Source organism: Pecten maximus, chromosome 4 (genome assembly GCF_902652985.1).
Source record: "Pecten maximus chromosome 4, xPecMax1.1, whole genome shotgun sequence".
Classification (NCBI taxonomy): domain Eukaryota; kingdom Metazoa; phylum Mollusca; class Bivalvia; order Pectinida; family Pectinidae; genus Pecten; species Pecten maximus.
The window spans coordinates 42,007,968-42,018,919 of NC_047018.1; the positions used below are offsets into that span (position 1 = coordinate 42,007,968).

Below are 10,952 nucleotides of genomic sequence, written 5' to 3' on the forward strand. Positions count from 1 at the left end.
TTACTAACAACATATCGGCAAATGCAGCACAGAATATAAATATTATAAAATATCGCTACTAGTACCGTGCTAGATTGTTCTTAAAGACATTAAGCTAATGTTTTCTGGTTAGCTTGGTGCACTCTTCAACCTTTGGCAACAAGGCTACTTAATATCAACCACCTAGTGAAAGATTTAACACACACCAAGATATAAAATTAAAGGATTGTATATATTATATAACGAAACGAATTGTAAAGTATTTCTACCGAGTGTTTGAATCCTGTGGTTTATCTTGATATTTCACAAATAGGTACCTAAAATCTAGCTTTCGTTTCAGCTTTCATTTATAAAAATAGAATTGCTATAAGGACCGGCTTTATACCTGCTGGGTTCAGCAACAGGGACACGCGTACGCCACGATTGAATCTAGGTATTTCTGACTATTTTTTAATATAAGACTATATATAACTATTTACTATAATGTATTATGCTATTTTAAAAAGATGACTTTTACCCATGCCTTCACTGGGAATCAAATTTTGTAAAAAAAAAAAAATCATTTACAGTATCTTCATTTTCTCGTTGTAGCATTTTGTTGATAGGAAGCCATCCGAGTTGTATCCAAATCCGAGGTCTGCACTTCCCTATGACAGGATAACACCAAGCAGAAAGAGACCAATGCCAAGACCTGATTTGACAAAAGTACAAAACGAAGAATTCTGGACATCGTGGACGAAAACGATAAGTTAGTAATGTTGATTATTTCTACTTAAAAAAAAAAAAAAAATAGAACACGTACATTATTTATAATCATAGTTATTTCTACACTTTTTGTATCAAACCAACTATACAGATCAGGCCTTAATTGAAATACTGTTTTTCCTAACCTGAGCCATGTTTTTTCAATGGATTATAAAGGTAAATAACTTTTTTTGTATATGGTTCAGGCTCCACATGATGCATTTTGGCAGGTAGTGTGAAAACACAATATTTGAATTTATTTCACCTAAGCCTGGGTGGGAAAATGGAACAAAAATCGGGGGGGGGGGGGGGGGGGGGGGGGGGACTGTAAACGTAATAAAAAGGTCTAGATTGATCCCTAAATGACCATAGGTTGATGGTTTTTCTCCTGTTACTCTGTATTTCTTCCGCCATCAAAACCTGAAACATCCTCAAATGAACCTAGCTGTTAGTTAATAGGACATGGTACATGTATAACACAATCAAAATACTGACACTTCCACACACTTTGGAGACACTCGGGACAAAGTGATCCATTTTAATGTGTTGCTATGAATTCAACACAATATGTAACTCGAAATAAAAACAAATACTAGTAATTAATATTTTGATTTTGATTACAGCATCGAAATGGAGAGCATTGTGGTGCCATCTGAAGTGCAATTAGACATGCAGAAAGATGACAATTTGCTTATGAAAGGTAATTATTTACAATACCCCCATATTTTACTTTGCAAACTAGGGTTTAAAATGATCAACATAAAAATAGGTCAGTTTTTCCACCAGAGTTTTCATGGTTTCCTTATGTGGAAGGATTCTGTCAATGTGGAAGTCCTGTTTTGTGTAAGTTACAAAGTCACAAAATTGCGCACCTGTGACCAAAAGCTGCCCTTGCACTTGGAACCAGTGGATATGCATTTTAGACAATTCATATTTCCCTCCATTTTTTTCTAAGAAGAATTTGTTGCTGCTGGTACATGCATCTTCAATTGTCATGTCTCTCACAGAATATGGGCACTTGATTTCAACGAATCTAATAACCATTTTGTCACAAACAATTGCATCTGGGGTAGCTCCTATAAAGGGTAGCTTGGGGTTTATCACAAGGCCAATATCATGGATATGGTTGCCACTTTGTTTGATGTACATTTGTTTAGCTATTAGTTCATTTGCCTTTCCATAAGATGTTGGAGCTACTGTAAAACCTTGCTCCTGAAAAGTGCTCATGAAAGCATCATTTATATTTTTTTCGAAGCATTATCCTACCAAAGTTTGATGCAGTGATTCTTTTCTTTCTCTCTGTGAACCACAGTTGTGTATCTGACTGAGAGCGAGTTGACTTTTCAATATCCTGTGCCTCTGTCTGGGTTAATGATACACCCCCCATTCTGGTGTTGGTGTTGGTACATCAATACAGCTGGGTAGCTCCTTAGGAAATGCTATATCTCCACATTTGTCAGAATTTACCTCCCTTGGTTGGGTGACAGGTTGTATAAGGGGAGCCTGAAATTATAAGGGAAGTCTGCCTGAAAGTATGTGATGACATCATACAAACTAAAATTAATGTGATCATCACAACACATATTTTAAATTGAATAATAATATTATGGATGTTTTTAAGTATTTCATTGAAATAAGAGAAGAAAAGAAATACTTTGATTTTTTGTCGTTTGGTGTACATTTTTCCCAGTTGTTATCTGTGTAATATTTGCTACATGTACATTACTAATTGCTATTAGTTTGTGTTTGTATTTTAAACAGATATTTCCTATTTTTCAGAAACACAACCTTTAGACCTACTGGCTCTGGCTGCTGAAAACAGAAGATTAGACCAGGAGCATGCCAAACTTATATCAAACAACGCACGTTTAAGTGAGGGTTATTCAAAAATGATACTACAATATGAAAAGTTATGTCGAAAGACAACTTCAAATTCCCATGATGTTGAGAGGGATTCCCAAGCCATGTTCAGCTGTAGTAATTTGAAACCATCAGATTACCAGTACTACACCGGATTTTCGAGTGACAGATTTCATAATTTGGTAAAAAAAAATTATCCCATCAGACGGAGAGCCATTTACATTTACAAAAACAGTGAGTGGAACAAAAACTATTTCTTTAGAAGACCAGCTTATTCTTATACTGATGAAGTTAAGACAAAATTTTGATTTTTTGCACTTAAGTAACCTATTCATGTTTTCTTCTCAGGCTTGCAGTACAATATTTTCCAATTACATGTTTTCAAACCCCAAAAGAGAGGAGATAGTGAGGAATATGCCATCAAAGTACAAAGAGGATTTCCCTGACACGATTGTTATCATCGATGGAACAGAACTCAAGATTCAAAAACCAAGTGCGTTAAATCAAGTCAATGCTACTGGGACTATAAATCCTGTACTAAGTTGAAAGCTCTAGTTGGTGTTGATCCCAGAGGATCGATTATCTTTGCCTCAATGCTTTTTTCTGGATCTATTTCGGATAAAGTTTTAACCGAAGAAAGTGGTTTTCTTAACCTTCTGACAGACCTCATTGAGCAACAGAAAATAAATATTGCTCTATTTCCACTGGATCAGTGCCATTTCTATTGCATTTGTGACTCCACTAACGTTATGCATATTTCTTTTTGCCCTTCGTATGCATTCAACGTAACCTTAATATAAAAGGCCGTTCATGTCAAAAACGAGATACATTTAACGCGTTAGCATTTAACGTGTTAAACATAACATTTAACGCGTTAAACATAACATTTAACGTGTTAAACATAACATTTAACGCGTTAAAACTTAACACGTAAAGCTTTAACGCGTTACCATTTAACACGTTAAAACTTAATGCGTTAATTTTTTGCATTTAACGCGTTAAATAGTTTTATCACGTTCATAATTATTTTAACGCGTTAAACTTTCTCAGATTAACCAATCAGTCGCACCCTTGCATATCAGCATTCGGATGAAAGTTCTTCATGGAAGATGGAAAATATGGAGGTTTCGAGGAGAGAGGTTCGGGCAGTAGTTCAAGAATGCCTTGGGGCTGTGCCAAGACAATCCCTCAGTCCCGTCGGCGATATCGTCAGTGGGCATGTATAAACTATTTGATAATGGTTATTTGTTACTACGCGGATTCATACAGTTTGCAAACTAAATTTGTTTCATACCCCGATGAAACTAAAAAAAATGACATCAATGCTTAAAACAGTTTACAATATTTTACATCATTGGTTCATTGGTTTATTTTGATTGTTTAACGTTTAATGTTAAGGGTTATCTCAGTTAACATGCGACTTTTGTACTCTACTTTTAAATACCAAGTACACAATACCGCAAGTCTATGTCCTTTACGGTAATGTATGTAAAGAGGTCATGCTCTTGATTGAATACCGTTTTAATAGATATATTTTCCCGATCCCACTATCTAAGATATAGATCGTTACCCAAAGAAAGACAGGGCCCGGGTAACATATGACCTGCAGGCTAAACAATTATCTGTTCTGTTATTCAATATCATTCTGTTACATTGTAAGCATAACACGTATAGGTAAAGCAGAAAAGGGCTGCGCAATGACGAGATGGTAACAATAAAATAGAATCATTTAGAATTATTTTTACCATGTCGTCACACTATTTTTGAACTTGATGTCAATAGGATTATGATAGAGACGAAACATCTTAAACATACAATCGAGTCTATTACCATCTCGGACACTACATGTGTCAGTTCTACTACAATGAACGCGACATTGTAGTCATCGAAACGTCATACTCTTAAACATCATATTGGTTGTGTTATATAACTCATATTTACATTACCAACCTGAAGAAATTGTTCAAGAATTTTACTATTAGTTGAACACTAGTCTCTCTTCCGTGGCGGACTGTCGCATTGTCTCTCTTCCGTGGCGGACTGTCGCATTGTCTCTCTTCCGTGACGGACTGTCGCATTGTCTCTCTTCCGTGGCGGACTGTCGCATTGTCATTCTTCCGTGGCGGACTGTCGCATTGTCTCTCTTCCGTGGCGGACTGTCGCATTGTAACTCATCCGTGGCGGACTGTCGCATTGTCTCTCTTCCGTGCCGGACTGTCGCATTGTAACTCTTCCGTGGCGGACTGTCGCATTGTAACTCATCCGTGGCGGACTGTCGCATTGTCTCTCTTCCGTGGATGACTGTCGCATTGTCTCTCTTCCGTGGCGGACTGTCGCATTGTCTCTCTTCCGTGGCGGACTGTCGCATTGTCTCTCTTCCGTGACGGACTGTCGCATTGTCTCTCTTCCGTGACGGACTGTCGCATTGTCACACTCCCGTTGCGGACTGTCGCATTGTCTCTCTTCCGTGGCGGACTGTCGCATTGTCTCTCTTCCGTGGCGGACTGTCGCATTGTCTCTCTTCCGTGACGGACTGTCGCATTGTCTCTCTTCCGTGACGGACTGTCGCATTGTCACACTCCCGTTGCGGACTGTCGCATTGTCTCTCTTCCGTGGCGGACTGTCGCATTGTCTCTCTTCCGTGGCGGACTGTCGCATTGTCTCTCTTCCGTGGCGGACTGTCGCATTGTCTCTCTTCCGTGGCGGACTGTCGCATTGTCTCTCTTCCGTGGCGGACTGTCGCATTGTCACTCTTCCGTGGCGGACTGTCGCATTGTCTCTCTTCCGTGGCGGACTGTCGCATTGTCTCTCTTCCGTGGCGGACTGTCGCATTACCTCTCTTCCGTGGCGGACTGTCGCATTGTCTCTCTTCCGTGGCGGACTGTCGCATTGTCTCTCTTCCGTGGCGGACTGTCGCATTGTCTCTCTTCCGTGGAGGACTGTCGCATTGTCTCTCTTCCGTGGCGGACTGTCGCATTGTCTCTCTTCCGTGGCGGACTGTCGCATTGTAACTCATCCGTGGCGGACTGTCGCATTGTAACTCATCCGTGGCGGACTGTCGCATTGTCTCTCTTCCGTGGCGGACTGTCGCATTGTCTCTCTTCCGTGGCGGACTGTCGCATTGTTACACTTCCGTGGCGGACTGTCGCATTGTCTCTCTTCCGTGGCGGACTGTCGCATTGTAACTCATCCGTGGCGGACTGTCGCATTGTCTCTCTTCCGCGGCGGACTGTCGCATTGTCACACTCCCGTTGCGGACTGTCGCATTGTCACTCTTTCGTGGCGGACTGTCGCATTTTCTCTCTTTCGTGACGGACTGTCGCATTGTCACTCTTCCGTGGCGGACTGTCGCATTGTCACACTTCCCTTGCGGACTGTCGCATTGTCACTCTTCCGTGGCGGACTGTCACATTGTCACTCTTCCGTGGTGGACTGTCGCATTGTCATTCTTCCGTGGCGGACTGTCGCATTGTCACACTTCCGTGGCGGACTGTCGCATTGTCACTCTTCCGTGGCGGACTGTCGCATTGTCACTCTTCCGTGGCGGACTGTCGCATTGTAACTCTTCCGTGACGGACTGTCGCATTGTCTCTCTTCCGTGGCGGACTGTCGCATTGTCACTCTTCCGTGACGGACTGTCGCATTGTCACTCTTCCGTGGCGGACTGTCGCATTGTCACACTTCCGTGGATGACTGTCGCATTGTCTCTCTTCCGTGGCTGACTGTCGCAGTGTCTCTCTTCCGTGGCGGACTGTCGCATTGTCTCTCTTCCGTGGCGGACTGTCGCATTGTCTCTCTTCCGTGGCGGACTGTCGCATTGTCTCTCTTCCGTGGCGGACTGTCGCATTGTAACTCATCCGTGGCAGACTGTCGTATTGTAACTCATCCGTGGCGGACTGTCGCATTGTCTCTCTTCCGTGGCGGACTGTCGCATTGTCTCTCTTCCCTGGCGGACTGTCGCATTGTTACACTTCCGTGGCGGACTGTCGCATTGTCTCTCTTCCGTAGCGGACTGTCGCATTGTAACTCATCCGTGGCGGACTGTCGCATTGTCTCTCTTCCGCGGCGGACTGTCGCATTGTCACACTCCCGTTGCGGACTGTCGCATTGTCATTCTTCCGTGACGGACTGTCGCATTGTCACTCTTCCGTGGCGGACTGTCGCATTGTCACACTTCCCTTGCGGACTGTCGCATTGTCATTCTTCCGTGGCGGACTGTCGCATTGTCATTCTTCCGTGGCGGACTGTCGCATTGTCACACTTCCGTGGCGGACTGTCGCATTGTCACTCTTCCGTGGCGGACCGTCGCATTGTCACTCTTCCGTGGCGGACTGTCGCATTGTCACTCTTCCGTGACGGACTGTCGCATTGTCACTCTTCCGTGGCGGACTGTCGCATTGTCACTCTTCCGTGACGGACTGTCGTATTGTCACTCTTCCGTGGCCGACTGTCGCATTGTCACACTTCCGTGGATGACTGTCGCATTGTCACACTTCCGTGGCGGACTGCCAAATTCGCCAGTGAGACATGGTCGAAATCAATCATCATACTGTTCATGACGTCATGGGGGACATTAATTAGTCAGCATAATGACATTTCGACTAAACACAATGCTATGTTATCTCAAGAACACGACAAAACCCAGTGGTCTTTTTATCACAATTACTCAACATTAGGGTTCAGTTGAAGGACATGGCATGCTGACATTACAGTATGTGTTTGACTCGACAGCTTAGTCACGTCACGCTTTGATTTCATATCAATGGGAACTCATCGTAACGCCATTACAGGACAAGTGGTGAGCATAAAATGAATAATAAATGCTCAACATCCTAGCGTTTCCACTCAGCAGCAAGATCACTCACGGGCGTAACATGACAAGTGAACGATTTACTCATGTGGTTGTATATACTTGTTTATATACCTGTTTATTACATTTTTTACCAGTGAAATGTCGAAAATAATTCATTCTACAGAAGTGATATTTTCACATGTGAAAAATATCACTTCTACGGATTTGACTAATCAAAACACTGCTTACAAACGACAATGGGGGGGGGGGGGGGGGGGGGGGGGATGGGGGGGGGGGGGGGGGGAGGGAGCTGACCCATAATATTTTGTTATAAAATGTAATTAACAGGCTATCTTATACCTTCTTCAGTAATACTAAATACATTTCACTCGTAAGGCTAATATTTTGATATTTTTCACTTGTGCTGCGCACTCGTAAAACATCAAAATATAAGCTCCACTCGTGAAATATATATATGTTATTACTGAAGCACAGAATTACGGAAAGTGCGATTACATAAATTAAAATAAATTGTGTCCAATTCTTTTATAATTATTTTGTAATATAATATGTTACAACTAAGAGGTAACGAAAGCATTAGACTATAATCCGTGATTTAAAGTACATCAATCGTCATACACATACCAGTACAGGTTTTCGTTAATTCAAGATAATACTTTTTAATGACTACCTTGTATTTCATTCCCTAATAAATAGTATTTGTAACGTAATATTCTATTAATTAACACATGCTACACATTGAGTTTGCGAATACACGGATGCGATAAGTGAGTGCCTGTGGTACGGGTTAGACATTAAAAAAATAATTCATGAAAGTTTTTTTTTTTTTTTTTTTTAGATCTTCTATCCTTTGGATTTACTAGGATGCTTCGGAGTGTCTTGTGTGGCTTCGTGGCTGTAGTTATGCCATAGCGGCAGTATATCGCCTGGATGGTTTCCGGAAATACCTGTGATATACGGGATGACCACTTGGCCTTTAATTTTGTTGTTACCCTAAGCTGGGTTTTTTTTTTTTTTTTTTTTTGCTTTTCCCTTTATTTTGACATTGTTTGTGTACCCGTTTAAGGGCCCATTCCGGATATTCACATGTTTTCATTGCCCTAGCTATGTGGTTCTGCTTTTGTAGTCTGTCCTGCTGTTCTGTGACTATAGACTCACATCTATTGAACAATGTGCGCACGACGCCTAGTTTCTGATGTAAAGGATGGTGAGACTTGAACAATTGGAGTAATTATTGTTTTATTTGTTTGTTTGTTGACAAAAAACCCGCTTGATCTGTTACATCTTTATTATTGTCGCAATCAAATATAAAACATATAAATTTCTTTTTTTTTCAGTTTTGAACTATTTTTCATTCATCCTTTGCATATATATAGTATATGATTGTACATTTGTAGAATACATATACATAAATTTTACAGCAACATGTGATAGCTTTCATCATAGAGCACAAAACATTATCAAATGGCACAGTATAAATGTATTCCAAGAAGTCGTAGATTGTCGCAGGCTAAACTGCACTAGTTTGTTATAGAAAGATGATTTTTTTTATATAAATAGTGAATAAACAAACAAGAGAAAATCAGCAATTATACAATATACTTATAAGAATGATTATAATAGAAGATTGATAATATGGAGATTTATCTTCCTTTGACTTGTACTTTATATTTCTGCATATAATTAAACCCATCACATTGAGTTATCCATTGGAATATTTGTGACATGTAAATGTTACTGATAGACATTACCAGTGAGAAATTAAAAAAAAAAAAAAGACACTTTACTCGAATTGCTCTGGATGGCATAAAACGGGCCTTCTTTCTTCGGTATGTTTTCAGTGAGGTAGTCACAAACTACTACAACGCTCTTATAACTATAAAATATAGATCGAAGATTAAAACAAGAACATGTAAATATATGGTATTAAGTTTTGGCAGAGACTTAGATAAACCTGAAAGTCACTACCCGAGTCGGTTTGTGTTTCTCGGGAAACTGAGAAACAGGCCGGTTTGTGCTGTCGTGGTTGTGCCCTTTAGCATGACACTTTTACATTTACACTTAATATGGGCCTCCCGTATGTTGTTCAGTGAGGTAGTTACCAACTACTACAAGGTTTAAATAACTATAAAATATAGATAGTGGAATAAAATAACATCATGTAAATATATAGTATTAAGTTTTGACAGGAATTTAGATTAATCTGTAGCGGGACTGGACCGGGTCGATTATCGGTGACCAGGTAGCTCAATTGGTAGAGCATCCGGCTAGTGTTCGGAGGTCCGGGGTTCGAACCCCGGTCTGGCCGCTACATTTTCTCCTCTCCTGTTACAAAATTGGCGCCCAACTAAAATACCCACGGTGGTGGTATAAGGGTCTCGTGTGTCTTCGAGGGCGAAGACTTGAAAAAGGGAGGGAGGTGTTTAGCGGGACTGGACTGGGTCGATCATCGGTGACCAGGTAGCTCAATTGGTAGAGCATCCGGCTAGTGTTCGGAGGTCCCGGGTTCGAACCCCGGTCTGGCCGATACATTTTCTCCTCTCCTGTTACAAATCTATTAAAAGTTCCATACCCGTGTTTGCTAGTTTTTTCCAGGAAGACGAGAAACGGGCTAGTCTTGGTTGTGTTCTAGGGCGAGACACTTTACATTTATCGCTCTGGATGGCTTGCAACGAGTCACCCGTATGTCATTCAGTGAGGTAGTCACCAACTACTACAATGATAATCCGCCTCAAAATGACCGAGGCTGTTCACGGGGTGATAAATCCAGCAAACAAACAACAGGTTAGTCTAATTCCGTGTTTTGGGTTGGTAAACTGTCGTTCATCATTTCAAGTAAGCAACCGATCAACATACAATAATCTCCTACGTGGTATATTAAAACAAAGGTAAAACATATGGACATAACTTATACATATTTAAATATAAAGTAAAAAGGTTAAAATAACATTAACAAAAATATCACCGAATGGGACTAAATTACATTTGGACGTTGTCATATTTCATAATCTTATTAAGAGCTATTCCAAATAGCCAAATGTCATTTTTGCTAGGATAGAAAAAATGTTTTAAAATATCAGTTCAACGACCATAAAAAAACATATATTCACCATGGAACCTATCGACGTTATATTTACGCTCATCATAAACTAATATCTGGGTATAGAAGAAAATGTTGAAAATAATGGTTATATTAATGAAACAACTTTGTATACAATATATTTACGTCTACAACACGCTTGCATTAAAATGTTTCAGATGTATATACAGTAAATAAAGCAAAATAACAGTAATCGGTATTCATAACGTCCAATCTGATTAAAATTAGACTTGTAATTTCCGCTCCTCTTCAATACTCTACGATACACTTCACTCCAAGTGATCTTGTATTGAAGTGTATCGTAGAGTATTGTAGAGGAGTGGAAATAGACTGGCCCCTCTGTCTCTAGAATATTAAAATTATAAATAAAATTTAGCTTTATGATTTTGATCCCTAGAATATGTCTGATTCTAGTTTTCAAACTAGGGGCAGATAATCTAGTATTAGTATTTAGCT

At 40.4% G+C, this 10,952-nt stretch overlaps 1 protein-coding gene and 1 long non-coding RNA gene across 2 annotated transcripts; one reads left to right on the top strand and one right to left on the bottom strand.

Moving 5' to 3' along the window:
• The first annotated feature begins 579 nt into the window (after positions 1-579).
• On the top strand, positions 580-2,607 carry LOC117324815. Its single transcript, XR_004532068.1, has 3 exons — positions 580-727; positions 1,347-1,423; positions 2,503-2,607. It is a non-coding gene; the product is annotated as an uncharacterized LOC117324815 (long non-coding RNA).
• Positions 2,608-5,011: 2,404 nt separating this feature from the next.
• LOC117326555 lies at positions 5,012-5,647 on the bottom strand. Its single transcript, XM_033883312.1, has one exon. The coding sequence runs from the start codon at positions 5,645-5,647 to the stop codon at positions 5,012-5,014; it is 636 nt and encodes a 211-aa protein (XP_033739203.1).
• Between the last annotated feature and the right edge of the window lie 5,305 nt (positions 5,648-10,952).

Excerpts from the sequence above, each read along its gene's own strand:
- LOC117326555 (XM_033883312.1), bottom strand. The coding sequence starts at position 5,647 with ATGCGACAGTCCGCCACGGATGAGTTACAATGCGACAGTCCGCCACGG.